Below are 21931 nucleotides of genomic sequence, written 5' to 3'. Positions count from 1 at the left end.
AGCATGAAGAAAGCCAGGGTGCAAACGTTGTATGATATTAGTAGAACAGAATGCCAAGGCCAGTACTGTACATCGGTACTGTGTATGTGGTTTACTGATGACCTTTACAGACAGTAAAGTATCAGGAGTAGAATAATAGTCCTCAGAATGAGGGCTAATGACCCTGCCCAACTGTAGGGCATCTTGAATGTTGTTCCTCTGCCCTTTTTCATTGCAGGGCTGTTCTTCCTGCCTCTCTTCCTTGCTGCTACTTTCTCTCTTGAAACCACTGACCGACGATCCCAATCTCATCTTTTAATTAGATCATTTTTAAAAGATCTGTAACTAATATTCCCTCTTTTGCAAAATGGGGATTAGGACTATTCTGAGATCAAATAATCTTTGAAGTACAAGGAAAGAGGATTACATAAATAAGCATCCTCGCACCCTGAAAGTTCAGTATTTAAATAATCATCAGTCAGCTGTACATGAGAAAGGGAGACTTAGATAGTCATCTAGTTGGTCTTAAATACGAATGAATCAGACTGCCCCCACCAAGGAAAGGAAAAACATTAGCCCAGTAGAGTAAAGCAGATTTTAGGATGTGGTTGGTGTGGCTTGGTATGTCATGTAAGTAGTGAAAAACAGTGCCCACAGTGGGCTTTTTCATCTCTTTGCTTCTATGACCTGCAGGACTGCAAACCTGGGGAAAGAAGAGGAAAGGTGTAGAGGAAGGACAGAGGTGGAGAAAAGCTTTGCCACTCCCAGCAGATCTTTCTCTTGCACAGTAAAAATAACTAGCCATTTCTGTCTTAGGCTCTGTTTTTGCTGGAGACCATGGAAAAGGCAGATGACTTGAAGAGTTTACCACCTATCACTAGATAGTCCCAGAAAAATGTGAGAAGAGGAAGAGTGGGGTCATGGCATGACAGATTATTGTGAGTGTCACTGTGGCAGATAGGGTATGATGATACCATTAGGACTGTGAAAAGCTAGGACGACTTTTAGTGCATCAGTCTTACTAAGGAGATTGTGTTTTAATGGCCATGAAGAATGGTCTTTCTGGATTGATGTTCATTTTAAACAGTAGTTCTTAAGAATACAATAAGCAAGCCACAGGGAAGATACCCAAATTCAATAAGTGTGGTTCAAGGTACTGTCTGTCAGTAATGAATAGTCTGTAGGTTAATGAGGAAAAGCAGATGTGAGTGAGCATAGAATCCCTACGTGCTTTTATGTTGTTCTGTTGTCAGCTGAGAAGTGCTATAGAAGGTCTTACAAAATGGTTTATGTGGAGAGTGTCACCGCTAGAGCCATGGGTCTTAGCAACATGACTCGTCCAGTCTGTTAGAAGCTCTGCTTGTTCTTTCTTTGGGTAGCTTACCTGGCTCAAATGTGTACAACTGGCCATGGATTTTAAGTGCCCAGTAAGAAATGTATTGACTCTAATTTTTACATTTTAGCTCTCTAGCTTTCCAAAGGAATGTCAAATACTCAAAGCTCCTGATAGTAAACCTATGGTATCTCTGATATTCGACACCTGGCATCTTGTGCCATTTCTGACAAATCTGGTTTTAATATTTCAACTCCTGCTACCTAGTACAGAAGACAGGGATACTAATGCCTAGCACTGATTCTGAATGGACTGACAGAGGTATGCCTACTGCACTTTCCCAAGCCATCAGTTATTCTGTAAATACTCTGTTCTGGTGAGGAACTAGAGATGAAGGCCCAGACCTGGCAGCACAAGCTAAGGCTGCTGTCATCCCCATTCTGTGCCTTATATACCACAATTGCCATGGCAGTTCCTAAGTACCTTCCACTTAGTCACTGAGTGTTGGCAGTGGCATGCTGGTTGTCTTAACTTTTCTAGAGACTGAGAACTGTGTGCAATAGAGTATTTTGGTTTGGACCTGCTCTATAAAACATACAGGCACGCGTACGTATATACGCAAAGGCGCACACACACACTCTGCTATGCTTTTGTTAAAGAAAGCAAGTTCAAAGAAATGGCTTTGCGTTTCTGCATGTAAGGATTTCTGATGGTCGTTATATGAGAGTTCAGTCAACAGGCTCCTTGGGGAGCAATCAGCGACTGTCCCATATGCATTGGAGCTGCAGTGCGTAGGATTGCTGTTTGAGCTGCAGGCAGCAGAGCAAGGTGGTGCTGGAGAAGAAGCATTGATTTTTGTGCATCAAAAAAGAGTACAATAAGGGCAGATAAAAAAGCAACAATAAAGTGTAGGGAATGTGGAAGTCACTGAGTGATTCAAACTGATTCCTCCAAGCTGGTTTGCTGCTCCTTACTGTAAATGTTCCAACCTTTTGCTCTCAGAGGAAGGAGGGTCAAAGAATATTTCAGTTTTCTTTCCAGTTCTCAACAGCCTCCCTTAACTTCACCAGAATACATCTCTGTGCCACACTCAGGTACCTGTTGGCTTTGTGGAGGGGGGAGATTGGTTGGTTAGTTAGTGTACTTCGATGGCATAAATAGTCTGGGGGAGCATTGCCAGGAAACACAGACTGCGACATCTATCTCCCATCACACGGGTTTAGTGGTCATAGTAGTGATGGCAAGGAAGGGGGAATGAGCCTGTTTAGGAAGGAAGAAAAAATCTCAATATGCAATAATAGCTTTAGAAAGCTGGTGAGTGGAGTGGAGTGCAGATGCAATTCACAAGCAGTCATTTTTTTGGGTTTCTAACCTGCAGATGACATGGTGAGATGATCATTAGCCTTTCTCTGAGAAAGTGCATGTCAGGAAAGGTGTCTTGGGCGGTATGTTGATATCACTGTGCTGATGCTTAGTGTCATATTCCTAACAAATATTGTGTAAATAAATGTGGTGTAGCCAAAACAAAAGGAATTGTTTCTGCTGTCATCTCTCCTCTTTTTGTGATACTTCCTGTCATTTATAAATGTGCAGCACTATTTGTTTTGTGTTGTTCGCAGTATTTTGGGACTATATATCTAGTCTTTGTTTGGATATTGGTACTGGAAATCGTGGTTTAGGTATAGGAGCTGTTCTTTCTTCTTTTAGGAGGATTATAGAAAGTTATCCAGCTCTCATATCATGTGTGCTTAATGAGGCATACTGCTCTGAAAATGTAATCTGGGTGTCCCATTGCTCTAATTAACTTTTATGCTTTCTTGACTAGTCTGAACATGAGGCACACAGGTAGCGAGTCTAAAAATTAGGAGTACAAAAAGAGAGAGAAAGTAAAGATTCAGGTGTACTGAGAGGAACTAAATGGACAAAAAGAGCTAACTGCTCCTACTAGGAAAGATGTTGCTGTACTTGCTATCTGTGAGCTGCAGAGATTTTATATGAAGGGAACCAGCAAAGACGTGAGAAACAGTAGGGCACATTTTTTTGATCAAGAAGAATTATTTCTGTGAAAACTTGTCTTCTGGTATAACAGGAGCAAGACACATTTAGGTCTGTTAAAGCATTGCTACAAATGCGTTAAAACTCCATATTGGGAGAAATGAAGGATTTGAGTCAATACATTTGTTGACTAATCTGAACCAGCACAGACTTACTGTTTTTTTTAAACCGCATTCAGTTAGAGATTCACAGTAACAACAGAGAGGGCTACAAGGGCCTGCTTTATATAGGCCCTTTGTTAGCTTGCGGACACTGTTAGCTTGTGGACATGTAATAGGGAAGAAGCTCAGCAACAGCAGAATTACTGTGAGGCAGTAAAATACCTATTTGCTTGTCACTCACACTATTTCTGGAAGATACATCAGCATCCAGGCAAGATCAACAGTAGTCTTTGTGGAGCTGTATGTTCCAACTGTTTCAGCTGGCTTTTTAAGCTCAAAATCTGTTTTTTCAATCCTTCTTCCTTGCTTGTCTCCTTAAAACCATTCAAAAAATTGTATGTACCTTGTGTTGCCATGACTTCAGAAAAACGTAACAAAGCACCCAAAGCTTTCCAGTTAGAGAAGGGAGAAGGTTCAAGGCACACGCAGCAGCAAAGGGCTCAAAGTTCCTGCAGGAACATGCTCATAGTTTATTGGCACTTTACAGCTTGCAGTACAAGGCTAGAGGGGGAAGAAAAGTAACATCATTCATAAGCTAATAAAGCTAAGCTTTCTATGGATTTAATGCCATTGTTGATTGAAAGCTATGACTGAAGTTTTCCCCATTTTAGGGCATTTATAAGTACCATTTCCTATGTAGGTTCTCTGCTGTCTAATACAAATAGCTCACGTTTTGGCCTTCTCCCATGGGAATCCTATAGAGGTTTTCTGTCCTCCACAAGCCACCAGTTGTTGAACTGGATTCAACATTTAAGCAATGAGGAGAGTCATGGATAAGCAGATACGTACGTTTAGAAGTACATAAAAAGACGCGTAATATGATCACACATGCTTCATTTCCATTGGAACTAAATCAACTAGACTAAAAAATTTTTTTGAACTTGGAGATTCATACGTGATTACTTTGCTGGGGTTTGCTTTAATGACACAGCTTATTAACTTTATATAACTTTTTATACATCATATAGTATATTTATACATAATAGTGTGTTCAGAATAAAAATCTTTGTTGCCGGTGGTCAGAGCTGTCAAGTAGAAAAGGTGCCCTGCCATCCAACTGAAGAAATGTATTAGCATGCGGAAAGTAGTGCTGCTCCCTCTGGGAGGCTTTAATCAAGCCTTGTGTACTGATTGAGATGCAGTGCTCAAAAGTGAGAAAGCTGATTAACAAAATCAGAAATCTAGAGCGTTTTTCACGCAGAGGTTCATCAGTATATCTTATGTAATTACATAGCCAATAAATCAACACCGTGTGTAAGTGCTTCAGTCATAGTGTAAATATCTTAATGACTGAAACATCTTCACACATGAATAATTTATACCTATATGATTCATTTTTCATACCCCTGCTTTACTTCAACATGATAAACCAATCCTTCTCTGTCAGGGAATGTGTGCTTGATTATTGCTCTTTGCTTTCTCTTTCTTGTGTTTATTTTCCACAGTTAGACACACTCCATTTCTTCTCTTCTAGTTCCTCTAATGTAGTTATCTTACTTATTCATCCTGTCTGCCTTGGTTTGCCTTCGCAGTGCATTTTAACAGGCACCTGGGAAATAATGCTAGGGCATAAGCTGATAGTGCGTTTCTTGAGTAACTTTGTATGCTTTGGAGCAGCATCTTGAAAGATTGACTCATTCTCAGCAGATTATATTTGCACTTAGTTTCCCCTCCTTTTCTCAAAGCATTACAGAAGGAGCTTGTGATGGGCCAATAAAAAGTTAAACTTTATCATTTTCAGAATCCATGCCAGTTCAAACATTTGTTACAATGCTCATGACTAATGTTGTTTGAGTCTTCTTCCCATACATTTGTAAATGTGAACTTGTTTGTAGTTCCAGAAATTGCTGAAATATTCAGGATGAAAATAATTATTTTCTCAGCATAGGAGTGGGAATCAAGAATTCTTAAAATCTGCTCTGCAGCACGTGCTTATTTGGCTATATGATGCAAGTCACTGCATTCATCTTGCCTAACTTAGACACTTAATGAAGACATCTAAGACAAGAGTTTGAGTGCCATAACCGCCTCCTTAGTTGCTAGAGAAAGACAGGGGAGGTGACCCAACTTTAAATCCATTTACAGCGTGATGCTCCAGGCAGAAATGCTTCTGGATGGCTTCTCTTTTGGGATGGAAGCTGAAGGCTCGGTTCAGATTTGCAGAGCAACTAATTTTGATAATGGCTGTGGAAGTTCAGCCTTTAAAAATTCAGTTCCAGCTGGGCACAAAACTGAATCACTCAAAACTAACAGGCACTTTCAAAAACACCAGATCTCATTCTCAGACCCCCAAGTTTCTAACTCGAAGAAAGACAAGAATATAAAAATTATTTCAAGTTGGGGGAAAAGAGGAGTTTTATAATAAAAAGCTGATGCTTTATTGGCATTATATGTTATTCCACCCAGCACCTTTTCATTTCCTTTCTATATTCAGTTTACCTACTCTTGCTCTCTAACCAGGAAGAGAACCTTACCTATGTGTTAATTCAGAGCCTCCATCAGTTAATGAAGTTCTCATTCCATTTGTGGTATCATCATGTAACTTGTTACTTTTGTATGATAATATGCTATTTCACCATCTTTCTCTTACATAACAGAATTTCGTTTTCTGACTAGTTTTTCTGCTACGTACTTTGAAGCCCAGCTGCTGTTGTCTTACAACTTCAGTCTCAGGGACTTCCAAGAGACATCATAGCTGGGTGTTTTATTAGTACCCTTATAGCAGGCTCCAGTATGCTGTGAACACAAATCTCTGCTATTCACTAGCAGGACACTTGATAACTTGTCTCCAGCCTATGGGTTCCCTATTCAGCTTTCTGAATAGCTTCACCTCTAAGGGTTTCTGATATCACTTTCTTTGTGTTAGTCTTTTTATATCCTCAAAACACACCTTCGTTTATTGTATCCTATTCCACTTAGATCATTTGTTGATAGATGGGTATCAGTTAGGAATTATCAGGTATTCTCCAGCATGTACTTCACCCTTGTCATTGCATGCTTTATTTTGGCACTTCGGAAGCAGTCGATCTTTCACTCTCTTTTTGCTTTGTTCTGTCTAGTACATGTCTGTCTTGGGCCTCATTCCTCAACACAGTCATCAGTCATGATTGTTGCTGCCTCCTTTTTTCTGCTTTCTTTTTTGAGGGTTTCGTCATTTGCTGTCTTTGACCTGTTCTAGGGCAGTGTTTTATCCAGTGACAGGATATTACTGGAATCTTCTGAACCGCCTCATGCACATTTCTCTTCAGCTTTTACTACTTCTAGCTGTCATGCCCTGTGCACTTCCCCGTTTTCTCCTAAACTGTCCTCTCTTCTTGTGAAGGATTTCTGGTAGACCCTTTCTTCACCTTCGTCATTTAATTATTATAGCCACTGTTCACAGACCTTCCACTTCTTTTCTGGAAATGAATCGAACATCTTTTTATAACCTATTCACCTCTTCGTGAGGTGAACCTTCATTTTTCACATTTCAGATCATCTTCTACTTTTTTATTAGTTTTGCTTCTTCAGCATGCCTGTTTTAAATTCCAGGTGATTTTTAACTTCAGTTGTTCGTGGAGGTGGTTCTCTAACATACTCTGGTTCCCTGTTGTGGTTTATCTGTGATTCTGACACACAAAGAAGCTCCCAGACATCCCAGATTCATGAACCTCCTCTTGCTTTTATGTGTTTCATGTTTAAGGGTTAATTCCGGAGACCTAAACTGATGCCATCCTGGAATTTCTTTATGCGGCATGTTGTCTGGCTAGAGAAATGGAAGACCCATGGAGATTTTATGTGGGAAAAATATGAAAATTGCATAAATACCACATTGGTATAACACTGATTTTTTGTTGTCTAATTTTCACAGATTCAGTAGCAACAGCGTCTGGACCACTGCTAGTTGAAGTTGCCAAAACTCCTGGCGCTGCTCTTGGGGTTGCATTAACTACCTCGATGTGCTGCAACAAACAGGTCATTGTCATAGACAAAATCAAATCTGCAAGCATTGCAGACAGGTGAGTGCGACAGAAGGCTGACACTTCACCTCCACACATCCATTTTATTTCTATTTTTGTTTGGTTTGGTTTTAAAGAAACTCTTCCTTTTACTTTTTAGATAAATTTGACTAAACCAGATGCTCTCAAGGTTGATAGGTCTTAAAATTAGCACTTTGTCGGATCATTGTTCCGTACTGCAGAGTTTAGGGATTCCAGGGCACCATTTACTTTCACTTATTCACGTACTATTCAATTATATAAGGCAGCCCCAATGTAATATGTGTCTGTCTGTTTGCACTATGCAACTCAGAAATTTAGAGGTCTGCTCTGACTGTTAAATGTAATGCTTCAGCAGAGACTAGTATTAAAAAAAAATGCCCCACTGGAATTCTTAAAGTAAGCCCACAATATGGAACAGCTGTCAAGGGAAGTAAATTTTGAGGCTTTTCAACCTTGAAGTGTTCTTTTAGGATACGTCGTTCTTTCTTGTGGCACAGAGAAATGGAACTCCTTGTATTTGGATTTTTTATTAATATTTTAGAATACAACTGAGGTATTAGGAAGACTGGCTTCTGTATTTTGAAGTGATTTTGCAATACTTGATAAGGAAAATCCCTTTTTCAGCTTCATTTGAACTTCATTCTATTACATAACGATCAGATTATATTTAAAGTTGAGGAAAAAAATGTTAGATATTTTTCCCTGGTGGTCTAAACCTGTGTACCAGAGCTGTGGGATCTTTTCTGGGGTGCGTGTGTGTATGTGTATATACATATAAAATACATATCTATATACACCTGTCTATCTAAAAATTTCCTTAAATATTATGTTTCAGCAGCAAATTTCTCCTGCATGTGCCCAGTCACCCTACCTTGTAACTCCTCTTTGGCAACGGTGCTTTTGGTAGCACCCACTTGTAGCAGTGAGTCTACAGCTCCTCTGTGGGCTTTTCCCTACAGTAGAACCTTTGAGAGTGACGGCCATTGATCCAGGGGTGTTCTCCAGTTCAATGGTGCAGGATGCTTTAATTTTCTCCCTCTGTTTTTTCCCGTTTCGCAGGGGGTAACCAATTAAAGGAGCTGTCCACTTGACTGGTACGTCGGGATGCTGACTGCTGTGTTTGCATTTCTCAACTCATCCAGTAGCCAGTCTCTTGAGTGCAGCAAGATTTAGCAGATAGCCCCCTCCCTACCCCACTCCTCAAGTCACCATGCTAGCCCTGGTTTCATTATTTGTTTGACTACTGCATAATTTCATCGTCATTTACAGCTTTTGTACTAATAAATGTTTGAACTATAAATAACTCAAAAAATGATGAACTGGGTGCTTGTGTGAGGGATATGTGACCAAGTTATTTAAGTCTCTTTAAGCTCTTCTCATTTTATTCTGCTGCCATTCCCACATATTTTAATAGTCAGCAACCCCATTCCAGTTCTGTGAGTGATATCTTTGCATATACTGTACTAACTGAATTGTTTTTAAGGTTGGTACTAATAGATTTAAAGTCTGACCAGTGACAATACTTACAAAACACAAGTTCTCTCTCTCGAAAAAAGAACAAGCTCATAATTGTCATGACCAGTTTGAAGGCAGTAAAACTCGTTTTCCAAGCAAAGAGCATTCCTGATCATACTGAGTTTTTCGCCTTTTCTGTAGATGCGGTGCATTGCATGTAGGAGACCATATTCTGTCCATTGATGGCACCAGCATGGAGTACTGTACTTTGGCAGAAGCAACGCAGTTCTTGGCTAATGCAGCAGATAATGTCAAACTTGAGATCTTGCCTCACCACCAGACACGTCTAGCACTGAAAGGGCCAGAACACGGTAAGATCTGTAACACCAAATTCTACTTTCTTTTTCTCTTTTACTTTGCCTGCCCTTGTTGAATGGCCTGGAAAACTGATATTGTGGCAGTTCTATCTGTAAATGTTGTTTCAGCTCCCCAGGTTATGCTTCTGAAATCATTGAGAAGCTCAGTGTTTTCTTGGCCTTAATATACCCTCAGAGATTCCTACGGATAAAGAGGGAAATGTTTTACTGAGAAATGGCTCTGCACACTTTTAGATATACATAAAGACACCTGTTGATTCTACTGTTGCAATCATTGGGGAACAGCTAGGTATTTCAGTAAATGACTCTCTGAATTGCTTCTTAAAATTAGAAGGGAGGAGGAAGGGACACTGCTAACTTCTTTTAAGCATATTCACTTGACAGTCTTTTATGACCACATCATTAATATACCTGTTTTCTCTTAGAATACTTTAACAAAACCTTATTTTCTTCTGCTAATGGCATTATTATTTATTGCCATGATCTTCTAAAGCACTTTTCAGATTGCTTCATGGGCTCGTTGTCTGTGCTTATGAAAAAGGTATTTCAGGGACAATTCCCTAGATCCCTGCCCTTTTGCACTGTGTTATCTCTTTATTTCGTGACAGCATGCTTGAAGAGAGTGGCTTTCCATTTTCAAACTGAACATATATAAAATGTCTTAGTATTTGAAAATGGGGGCTGCCTGTTATGTTTTCTAAATAATCCTGAAAAAGTGGCTAATTTAAAGTACCCAAAAATTCCATTTAAAATTTCATGTGGTCATGGATGGCAAAGAAATAACAAGGGTAATCAAATACATACAGAACAGGTATCTGTGTTGCCGCATGAGTCAGTGGTATCTTTTTATGGGCATGTGATACTGTGATTCTGCCTCCTTTAGACCAAGACAAGATTTCAGAGGCATAGAAACGTGAGTGGTAATAAATGTTCTTGGACATCTAGCTAAGATCCAGGCTGTCCCTGAATGAGCAACTGAGCTTTGCTCTAGTCAGGTTGTCAGAGTGGGGAGTGGGGAATATTGAACTCTTGGCTGGTAAGAGACTTGTTTCTCCTAGTTCATAGTGAACAAAAAGTAACTTTTAAGATACCATGTTCTTCTGCTGAGCCTCTTTTCGTGTTTCTACTTAAGCTGTTTAGAGGAGAGACAGAGCAAGGAGAGGTACTGCAGAAGTAGAATGAGATGGAGATCAAAGTTTGCAATTTATTTCTGTACTTTTTAGCTGTGTCAGTATGTTGCAAACAGGTGTTTCATTTTTATGAAAAAAAGATATCACACAGTTTTTGGTTGGTGAAATGACTTTTGAAGAGCGTTTCTCTTGGGAAGATGAGCACCAAGGCCAAAGATTTCTCATGTAGATGACTGTGTTACTTCAAGCAGTTTTGCTTCTTAACCAAAATGTAAACCAAACTGATGCTCTTAATGTGCTAGTCACATTCACCCAGTATAGATGCTTTGATAAACTAATGCTCTCGCCATGCTGGCACTGGGAACCGGCTGTTACAATATAATATCAAGGGGATTCTGTGAAAACTAAGTAAGTGCATCTTTGAGGAAGAAAACTCCTAAAGGTAATAAAGCTGCTTTCCTAAGCATGCCAGAATAACTAGAATGTTTACAACCCTTCCCAGCCCCTCACCAGATGGTGCTGCTCAAAAATCATGACCAATTCAAGATGTAACATGCTTTATGGAAGCAAGTATACTCTTAGAAACAACCTTTCATCAGGTGGCGTATGGCCTGGCTGCTATGGAATTTGAAAAGCTCTGAACGAGCCGTTAAGGCTGTATCTCTTAAGCTCAGTTATTGGCCTTCCTGGAACGTGTTCCGAATTTAAAATGGGCAGGAAAGTCAGTATATAGAAAAAATAGAAATTTAAGCCCTAAAATAAAATGGAGAACACTATAAGAGATCAGGGTTTTTCTCATGTTTTTTTTTTCTTTACACTGTGCTGCTACCATCCATTTCTCTTGCTGCCCCATTAATTTTATGTTTGCTGTACACAACTCTGTGTTGGAATAGCTCAAATTGACAGTAAATTACTACTGTTACACATGATAGGATTTTCTTTTAGAGAACTTTTGTTGAATTGGGATTATTCTTCTACAAGCTAAGCAAACTGAATTTGTGAGAATTCTTACTTTGTAGGACATTTTTATCCCTGCCCTCAATGTGAAAGTAAAATATTGAAAAATCAAAGGCTACCAGATAATTTCCTGCTGGAAGCAGTCCTTTTAATTAAACAGTACTCATAGCAACTAGAAAATAATGAAAGTCCACCTGACCACATTATTCTTATCAGATTTTAATTTTTACACCATAGTTAAAGTTCAGAAATCTTGCTGCCTGTGTACATAATCAAAGAGAACATTTCATTTGAAAAGATGTGATAAGTCTGCAAAGTGTATATTGCCGTATCAGGTTCCTACTTCTATATTTCTGGAATTTTTTTCTGGCTCCGTAGTCTTGATTGATGCATAAGATTTTCTTAAGTCTTTAAGGTCACTCCTGCTGGTGTCTGGTAAGGGAGAGGTTGAGATCCTTGCACGGGGTGCTGGCGTTGCACATCGCCATTCCCCTGTGGGTGACCCTCACCTGTTTTCTGAAGTGTTTGAGAAAAAAAGAATGATAATGCATTTGATTTGAGGATGAGGTGGAGGCAGTGGGGTGGCCGCAGTGCAGGAGGGAGCCGCCTGGCCAGCGAGCAGGACAGGGCGGCAGTGACGGTGGTGAGACACCAGGCTGCCGAGGCACCCAGGGCCCTTGCAGTGTTTTCCTTGTCTTTCCCCAAAATGAATACGTTCAGATTAAAACATTGCTTCTGTAATATGAAAAGACGCAAAATTACAGCTTTTCTTCTGGCCCTACATAGTCCTTGGTGCAATGGCTATGGTTTTCCCCCTTCTTTTGTCTCGTGGGGAAAGGCATGAACGTGAGGCAGGTCTAACCCAACCTACCGGGTTTCTGGCTCCTGTTCAAGAGTGGCACGTGGTCATTACGTGGCCACAGCCATCGCGGGTAGAGTAGATAGAATAAATACACAGACATACAACTCATGGGCCAAAAGCGGTGAACTATGTAAAAAAGGCAGTAAACTATTTTTTAGTAAACTAAAGATGTTTGATAGTACAGGTGAATCCCTCATGTTTTTAATACTAAAATTGAGTGGCTAGTTCCCAGCTTGTTGTGTTCTTCTATGTTTGGCAAGGACTACACTGAATGTCATGATGACTGCACTGTATTTAATGAAGGGTGACTTCCCTCAGTTTCCCTTAATATTTGACACATGGACTGAAATGCTTCCCATTTGCTTGGTAAATACTAGCCTTCACTTTTGACATATTCCAGACTTCACATACTTAGGACTGGCAATCAAGTATGGTCTCAAATTTTATCCAGAAAATGATCGTTTTAAAAAACTTGCAATTGTACATCAAAATAAGAAATAGGAACTCTAAATTTTTGCGTTTTCTTTATTAATCAGGCTTCTAGATAGAGTTCTGCTGCTGCTGGCCCAGAGAAGTAGTTTATTGAGCAGAATAGTATAATGCCAACAAGAGACACCGGCAAAATTAAAATGTCAATGCAGTAAATTGAAATGACTGGAATGTAAACGTCTCCATTGTAGGCAGTGTGATGTATAGTATCTGATTTTATTTTTTAATGTAGATGAATGCATGCAGAGACTTACTAACCTTCAATTAGTAGTCATATAAAACACGTCAGTATTTTCTAAGAAAGTTCACAATCTTAGCTCCTAAAGCTAGAAGGAGATTAGAAATCGATTCAGTACTAATCTTTTAAAAAATAAAAGACAACAAAGAAGCAATCAGAAGCATTATTTCTGAGAAAAAGTAGTATTTCTACTCCTGAAGTTAGCATCCCCTGGTAAGAAAACAAGATGAGATTGTTTATTATTTAATATTATTTTATTTTCAAATTGTTTTCATTTTTGGATTTTTTTTGATTTATGCATTTCAGTTCCCTTTCCCTTTTCTCTGGTCCTTTTGTTTTTTGATTTTCTGTCATGCCTTCATGTGGTCAGTGAAGGTTCAAAGGAGCAACTGGCAACTTACCTGGGATTCGTGTGCCAACAGCCACAGCAGCCCCCTCACTTACCAGCATTATAGCACCTACCACCCTGACCATTGCAGGATGTCAGCCTTGAAATTCCAGAAAACATCTCCTCAAAAAAGCCTTCGTAATGTTCCACGCTTTTTCCTGCTGATGTAGTTTCTCTTCTCTTTCTCCTTCTCTTTCTCCTTCTTCTTTCTTCTTCTTCCTCTTCTCCCTCCTCCTCCTCCCTCTCCTTGTCTTCGCTCTCCTTTCACTCATGCTTTTCTCATTTCAGGCACTAAAACCTTTTCAGTTTTATGGATGCTGCACTTTTCATAACCATGCCAAGGTTATTTCTGACATTTTATGCCTTTTGCTTTCTGTAACAAGACAGCTTTTGTAGAGAGGAAAAGGCTCAAGAATTCTCAATGAACCAGTTCTTCTGCCATTTTAGTAGACCATTAGATTTGAATAGTGCATATAAAATAATCTTTGAATGCAAAGCACAGTTTACAAATCTTTTGTCAGAAATTACCTACTACAAAAAGGCATTTCTAAAATCAGTGTATCTAGACATACTGATCTGCATTGATTCATGGATAAGTATCAAAAATCCGAATTTAACATACTTTGCCTAAAGTAAGATGTATAATGTGAATGTAATTTTTGTATCTCCAGTATTTTTGCTAGCTCCCAGCAGGTATTTTCATGAAATGCTGGCTATACTTCTATCTAGGGTCACCTATGCGGTTTAATGTCTTTGTTACCAGAAATGCACAAACCATTCCTGTGCATCATGCACATTGTTTGATTCATTGATAAGTTACAGGCACGTGCCGCACTCTGCCGAGAGGACTGAGTGCTGTGTGCCAAGTGTTCGATTTCTTGCAGCAGCTTTGGTGTCTTCATCCTTCTCTCCTACCTCCATGAGTGCATACAGCCTGAGTTCCCTGAACATGGGGACCTTACCTCGCAGCCTCTACTCCACCAGCCCGCGTGGGACAATGATGAGGCGGAGGATGAAAAAGAAGGACTTCAAAAGCTCCTGTAGGTGGTAACAGCAACCGCTTGAAATGTGCGATGAATGGGTGGAGGAGGGGGAAGGTACAGCAAAAAGTACAAGGTACCTTTCTGAGTATATACTAGTCAGAACAATTGGAGTTTCTGTTAGATGTGGGGAAGCATCAGTGTAAAAATCTTTATCCAATGCTAAAATGAGATCGGTAGAGGCCATAAGGCTTAAAGATCTCATCTGAAACATGTAATGCCATGTTTTCTTCAGACAGTCCTGCAAGAGTTTGTCATACTGTTACTACAGTGATTTTCAAATTCCTTTTTCGACTTTTCCCTTTTACATCAGGGAATAAAATTCATAGTTGATTAGCCAAGAACAGATTATTGGTAGGCTCAGCTGTCACATAACAGAAGAAGAACTTGCCACTCTGTCTGCTATGTAGTTTTAATGTTTGCATCTGCACCATAACCTGTACAATTTTTTTTTGTCAGGTAGAGTGACAAATAACAGTGAAGACTAGGCAGCCTTGTTTCTGACCACTCTCTAGGGTTCAAAGCATGGGTTTCCCATGTGCCAGTAATTTCCCAAGCCAGAGTGGATTTATTTCCATCTGTTCCACTTTGTACATTATTATTCACTGGGCCAGAGAGCATGGTTGTTCCAGTGCACTGTTTCCCAGACTCCATGTAAGCGCCATCTCTCCTTTTGGCTTGTCCGTTTTCCTGTGATCTCCAGAGTCAGCAGCAGCTCAGTTCCTCCAGGGCAGGGCGATGAGAACTGGCTGCAGAACCACCTGTTCCAGCTAATAATGCCCACAGATCCGCTTTAGAAGAACTGAGCTGCTGCAAACTACACTGCCACTGCCGCATATTAAAGATTTCCCGTGATCATAGCAAAATCAGAGCAAAACTGCAACCTCCAACCAAGGCCAATCTTCTTGCAGAAGTTTTTGTTGCTTGCTTGTTCTTGCTTATTTCTTTTGTAAAGCAAATATTTTTAGGTAACTTTTGCCCGTAAGTACATTTTTGCTTTTAATCTGATCAGCCATTTATCACAACTCATCTGTTGACATGCTGGCTTCTAATACATTCTTTTGTGTCACAGGGAGATAGTGTGCCATCAATGCTGGGGTATCAGTAGGGGTCCAGCTCTTACATGTTCTCACATGCACATGAGAAACAGTAGTAGTGTTACACTATTTGATTTGAATAGTAAAATAATGCCTTATGCAAAAATGGTTCTTAGAAAAACTGTTAATCCTGGAAGCAATTTTAATACAGTTACAGGTCTAGCAGAGAGCTGTTTCTTGCATTATTTTATTTTTCAGATATTTTTTGTTCAATGAAGCATAGCCAGGCAATTTTCCATCATGCAGAGGTTCAGATTTTGGACCTTTAAGTCCAAAGATTTACATTAGATTTAAGTGGGACAGTCACATAAGCACTGCAGTCCATTTAAAAGAGATTCCTAAAATGAGAAGGCAATGGCAATGATAATCTGCTGTGGAAGAATTATTAAACAAATCTCTAGCTACAGGATATCAGGAGGAGGCTTGGTAGTGGGTAGTTTATCCCACATTTAGCTGATCATGAGGTGTTGGTACAGCTTTCCAAAACATGGGGAGCAGGCCCCATCCCTGAGTCTTTACTACCAGCAGTGGCTACATTAGCAACCCTGAATCAGAGCTAGCTTGGGAGGAATTGGCTACTAGCTGGCTAGGCAGGTTTGCTTGTGCTTTTCCATGAGCTGGCCTGTCAGCCCAAAAAAGGTTCCTCAGTTCTGTTGCTAGACTTTACCCCTACTGGTGACTGTAGTTACTGTCAACTTTAAAACACCCGAGGTACCGAATGTATGACAAGTAACCATGATACTGAACGGCTGCTTCTGTACCCTGCCACTGCCCAGCAGCAGGACTTGGCAAACTTAGCCCTCTCCCTCTGTGGGAGACTCGTGAGAAGCAGGTAGCACTGACTGTCGTCCTTTTCATAGAAAAGGAATAGCCTGTTTCCTTAATTTTCGTGATCCTTTTCTTAGCCCAGTTGGATTGTTTGAGGGTTTTTTTCATGTAACTTTTAATAAATCTTTTGGGACGCTATTTGGGAAGAAAAAGATGTATCAGTGAAGGATGCTATAAAGTTTTCATTGCCAATTATTTAGGAAAACCTGCATAACTAAATGTGAGCATCCCAGAACCCATGCTGATGAAGCGTGATGATATAGGGGCTGTAAGCCTTCCTTGGCCATGAGTTTACAATCATTGCGTTACTTATGGAGATCTTTCCAAACATGTGGCTATAAAACTTAAAGGCATGCCCTACTATCATGTGCTTTATTTATGCCATTTGTTTTCCATCTTTAATCTGCCTCTGCTTTTTCACTTTTAAAATACAGTACTTATTGTGGAAAAGCTTTTATTATTTGGTTAACATTTAAATCCGTAAGTATTTTGTAATAGGTCCATATTAGTACTTGAACGTGAGAGACACTTTTATGCCAGCTTACAAGATCAGTATTATGGCTGCATGTCTGGTAGCATTTAGAGAGTCTCAGACATGCATGGGTGTGGGTTTCTCAGCACATCTGAGTTAGCTGCTAGCAGCAGGAACAGCAAACATTTTACATTTTCCAAGGTTCCGAGTGGAGGACTGCAGGTGTAACAACCCATATACTTACCTTTAAATACATCTTGTCTGCTTCTCTCACATCTACGGGAATAAAATGAACAAATATATAACCTTCAAATTCAGGATTACAGATTTACATACTACAAAGGACATAGTACACTGGTACCAGAGTTGTTGCCATCTTACGCTTGGATGTAAAATATACAATGTGCTAAAATGTACTCCTAGCATTAGCAAACAGGGTTCACTGGAGCCATATACACATTCATGCACCCCTTTTAATGCAGTGAGATTCCTGGCAAAGGCAGCTTCCCTGGCCGTAAAGCTTCAGACCCATCAAGCAGCCAAAAAATGGTGCAGTGTGTCTTGCTGCAGTCATCATTGAATTGGAAACCCCAACAAGTTTTAAGTGATGTTTTGAGGTCCCTGTGACATTTTATATAGCCTTAGCAGAGAGCTCTTATTGCGTGGTTTGGAAAGGGTATTTCCATCTCTGCTTTTCATTCCTATTTCTGGTTTGTTTTTTTGAGGGAGTGGGAGTAGTTCCTAATGGTCACTTGTAAGTGTCCACATAATCAAAATATTTACTGGGGTTAGTATTAAATCCCACAAATATTAACCTAATTTGACAATATGAATTAAAACCTTAACCGCCCTGAAACTTAAAATAAATGTTGTAAGACCTTTGAGATTTCTGAGTATGGCATTAGAAGAGGAGTAAGAAAGTTACAGAGTTATCTAGATGCCTGCCGCAGAGGAGGAATGGACACGTAAGTGATGGGAGAAATGCAGCTAACAAAGTAGACCGATTATTGTGTTACCTTAAAGAGGGCGAGAATGGAACTTTTCTGAGCTTTGCCACACTGAGTTTAGAAATTTCTGGAGGATGGATTTGGGGATCTGACATTACTAGCTTTGAATTTATCTGATCTACTCATATTTTAAGCCTTTGGAGTGCTGAGAGATGGAGAAACCTATTTCTCACATGCAGCACTAAAGCTGGTGGCCATATCTAAGAATAGATTATTAGCATTTACATCTGGGTATGAGCTTATCTTACTCAGTGCATATAGAGAAAACAGTAAGAATGAAGCTATTGAATAAGTACACAGTTCTTACAAAGGAAAATGAAAAAAAGAAATTAGTGAGAATTCACAATAATTTAGAAAAGACAATTGGTTTGAGAGTCAGTTGTACTATTGAGTGAAGGTTTGCTGGGAGAAAACAGAAACTCCTGAGTTTTTCTTGACAAGTGAAACTTTTGCATTGTTATTGAATTGTTATCACTGAATGTGCCACATTAATCAGATTTTGGACTAACCATGGCAGAACAGAGGCCGCAGAGTGAGGGAAATACTTTCACAAACCCAGTGAAACCTCTGAGATCTTTGTATATCTGTGCTAATAATATCTAGAATGTAAAAGCAAGGAATATTTTTTCTCACCCTTAAAATATTCCTCATTTAAAACATTTAAACTACCCCTTTAGATAAGCCATGAAAGTTTTATCTGATTGTTTGTAGCTACTGCAGGCAGAAACAGGTCTTGAAGGAATTTACAGGTGCAGAAGGTAGTAAGATAGATTTTCAGAATCCTAGGCACTGGAGGAATATCGTTACAATACTATACTGTTACTTTCCTGGTCTGGATAGGAACTGAAAACAATCTAGTTTTCTGTCTATGATGTAATACTGTGTTTTACTGGGTGCATGTAAACAATGATAAAATACACTTTTAAGTAGAGAGCAAAGAACCAAAGGTGCAGTCTGCACCTTTCATAGGTAGTTGCACAGAATTTCAAATGTTATTTTTATCTTGTCCTGCAGTGCAGCCTCTTCAGAATGGGAGTGAGAATACAGGAATCTTGAAAATACAGAAGTAGCTATCTGTGTCTCACAGGAAGGGTTCTTCAGTCTCTTTAAGCAAACCCACAGAACTTTTTTCTCACAATCTCTTTGGACATACGGGTTGATAAAACACGGAATTTAGTTCGCCATACATTACCCAGTTAGCCTGACATAATTGTTGTCAGATATTAACCATGTTCAAGTTGATGAGAAAAGGGCATCCTTTTTTCTTGCAAGCAAGCCTGGACATGCGCTTTGTTGCTAACAACAGTGCATTGCTGTGGGATGTTCAAAAGACCCCTGGGAAACAGCCTGAAAAACGGATGAGGTTGTGCCTCCAATTCCCTTAGTTCCTTTGAAAATTCTGCTCGCCTGTACCTAAAACTTAATGTAGGTAGAATTCAGGGATGTTCTGAGATTTTTGGGGTGGGAGTGGGAGGTCAAGCAGATTTATTTTACACCGTAAATGAACTATCTTTTTGCATTATACCATGCAACCAGATGTTTTTTATTGTCTTATATGTCATAACTGTTTACACATCATTTGTAAACTTTAGCCTAAATAGAATTTAAGAGAGATGTTTCCATGACTAGGTTCATTGTACAGATCAATTTTTGAAGAGCAGTGAAATTTCTGCTGTCTGTGTATGAATGTCTTTCCCCTTGGTCTGCTCTCTTTTATAGTGTCTTTAGCCTCTAGCACTGTTGGTTTGGCTGGGCAGGTCGTCCACACAGAAACCACAGAAGTAGTGCTGACAGCTGACCCCATTGTAGGGTTTGGGATACAGCTCCAGGGTAGCGTGTTTGCTACAGAGACCTTGTCTTCTCCACCTCTCATTTCCTATATTGAGTCTGACAGTCCGGCGGAAAGGTGAGGTTCTTTCAGACGACTGCTAAGTACATTTTGGTGAGCATTCCTCGGGGTACTTTGGGCTGGTTGTTTTGAATTGGTGATAAATTGCAGGGCCTTGCTCAATGGAAGGGTGGCATGTAATACACTATCTGTTCTGACAATAATATTTCGTATTCCTGATCAGCTATAAGAAGAATGACAAGTACCGGTGCCTTGATCATCTAGAGTCCTCCAGCAGGAGACTGGGAGCTTAATATTCATTAAAAAGGAAAAAAAATCAACTACATCTCTGAAGTCAAAACAGTAATAATTCTGTGTGCCATGGGGGGAAGCTATCTCCAGTTCTGCTCAGCTTTAGTATATATGAAACCTTAGGAATACTAGAGTTTTGACTTGCTAGTTATTTCATTGCAACATTTTGATTGCACTTATATGCCTGTGTATCTTTTTAATGATGGAATGAGTTCATATAGAGCAACAGTAGTTGCACATGCAACTGCTAGTTGCCACTGCAGAGCTACAACATCTGGAGCTCAGGGTCAGACAGTGGCGATGTCCACAGGTGAGGTGGAGGTGCGAAGGCTGTGCCCCTCTTCCCGGGTCGCATGACCCACGCTGAGAGCGTTGCTGGTGCAAAGGGGCTGCAGGGGCTTGAGTCACCCTTCAGTAAATCTGTGCCTGGGTAAACTCTTGAGCTGCCACGTCACTCTTCTCTTAGAAGGATAGGTTGGTTGTGTTTGATAGTACTGGTCCGGGTAACATGCATGTCTAAAGATTGTTTTGTATTGTTGTGTACCAAGGTGTGGGGTCCTGCAAGTAGGAGACAGAATAGTGGCAATAAATGGTATCCCGACGGAAGACAGCACATTTGATGAGGCCAATCAGCTGCTCAGGGACTCCTCTATCACCAACAAGGTCACTCTGGAAATAGAGTTTGATGTTGCAGGTATGAACATACTATTATTCTGTCTTACAAGAGGAGGGAAGGAATAAATCCCAAATATATTGTGCATGTTAGGCATCCAAGGTGGGGGCTTGCTTCTCACATGCACCACCCAGTTGTCAAGTGAGCTATTTGAAGAGGGTGCCTTCTTGTGCTGCTTTCTCATCGCACTTAGCCCTGCAGTGTGCTTCCGAACACAAATAGAAATGACAAGTGCTGTAGAGAGATCTGGTGACAGTCTCTCCTCTGAGTTATTTCCGGATATATTTCTGCACTGAGATAGGAATATTTTGCTGAGCCAAGACAAATCCTCTACAGGGAAGCTAATGAAATGTTTTACTATACAGAAAAGCATTATAAAAGAGCGGATAAGCAAAAACTCTTAAGAGTTTTACTTACAGTACCTTAAACCAACAAGCTAAATAAAACAATAGAAATTGAACCAATGAAAGCTAGAAAAATCATTGTTAATGTTGCTGGTGAATCTTTAATATTACTAATGGCTTTTCCCCATTTCCTCTGTAATGTATATAGAATACACCTATAAAATCACGAATTGTGTAAATCAAATGAGCACACACTGTGTATGTGCATTACCCAACACACTATGTAAATAGTAAAAACATTTAAGACTTCCATGCTGATCTGACCATAGCTCCTTTGAAGTCAGAACAGTGTCAGATGTGCTGTATTTTGTATAGTATAATTATTATTAATGGTACTGTACTCATGATGTCAAAAGCAGGCAAAAGATTCTCAGTGTAATAATTCTAAGTGATGTTTTAGTATGCAGATGTATAGCATAATGTAAAGAAATAGGCCAAACACCATACATGCATATGTATATGTAGGAAATGGACTATTAGAAAGTAAGAAAACAGAATAATGAGGGTAGCATTTAAATATGCCTGAAGTCACAAAGGACAATGAGGTTTGTATTTCAGTCTCTGGATGTGTTTGTGTTCTTCCCCTTTGCTTCATGAGAGCAGACTCACACTCAGGGTTAGACTTTCTTGACAGGTATATGTTTATGTGTTTACACTGCCGTCATTTCAGCTGGGTCCTCTTCAGGCTAAGGCCCAAACCTTGGCTAGCAGTGATGGCAAATGTCAGGATTCAAATGCAGTGCTGTGTGTTCAAGTGTTTTTTGCCTCAGCCAGCACCAGACACTTCATTAGTAATGTTTTGATTCCTTTTCTTCCCAGAAGATGTAAAATCCATGGCAGTTACCATAGTGGACGTTTCAAAATGT

The 21931-nt window shown here is 39.8% G+C and overlaps 1 protein-coding gene across 14 annotated transcripts in view; it reads left to right on the top strand.

Annotated features, from left to right (window-relative positions):
* Positions 1 to 21931, top strand: part of GRIP1 (glutamate receptor interacting protein 1) — a 342714-nt gene that overhangs the window by 282748 nt on the left and 38035 nt on the right. For 8 of the 14 annotated variants that reach the window (XM_064508773.1, XM_064508755.1, XM_064508760.1 and 5 more), the window contains 5 exons: positions 7379 to 7526; positions 9165 to 9334; positions 14289 to 14444; positions 19568 to 19754; positions 20537 to 20682. In XM_064508773.1, coding sequence (XP_064364843.1) covers positions 7379 to 7526; positions 9165 to 9334; positions 14289 to 14444; positions 19568 to 19754; positions 20537 to 20682 — 807 coding nt within the window. The remainder of the gene's footprint in view (positions 1 to 7378; positions 7527 to 9164; positions 9335 to 14288; positions 14445 to 19567; positions 19755 to 20536; positions 20683 to 21931) is intronic. The other 6 variants (XM_064508763.1, XM_026092395.2, XM_064508746.1 and 3 more) reach the window with 4 other exon arrangements.

This window comes from Dromaius novaehollandiae, chromosome 1, assembly GCF_036370855.1.
Source record: "Dromaius novaehollandiae isolate bDroNov1 chromosome 1, bDroNov1.hap1, whole genome shotgun sequence".
NCBI classification, from domain to species: Eukaryota; Metazoa; Chordata; class Aves; order Casuariiformes; family Dromaiidae; genus Dromaius; species Dromaius novaehollandiae.
Note: the sequence above shows the minus strand (reverse complement) of the source record. Positions and strands in the feature narration are given on the sequence as shown.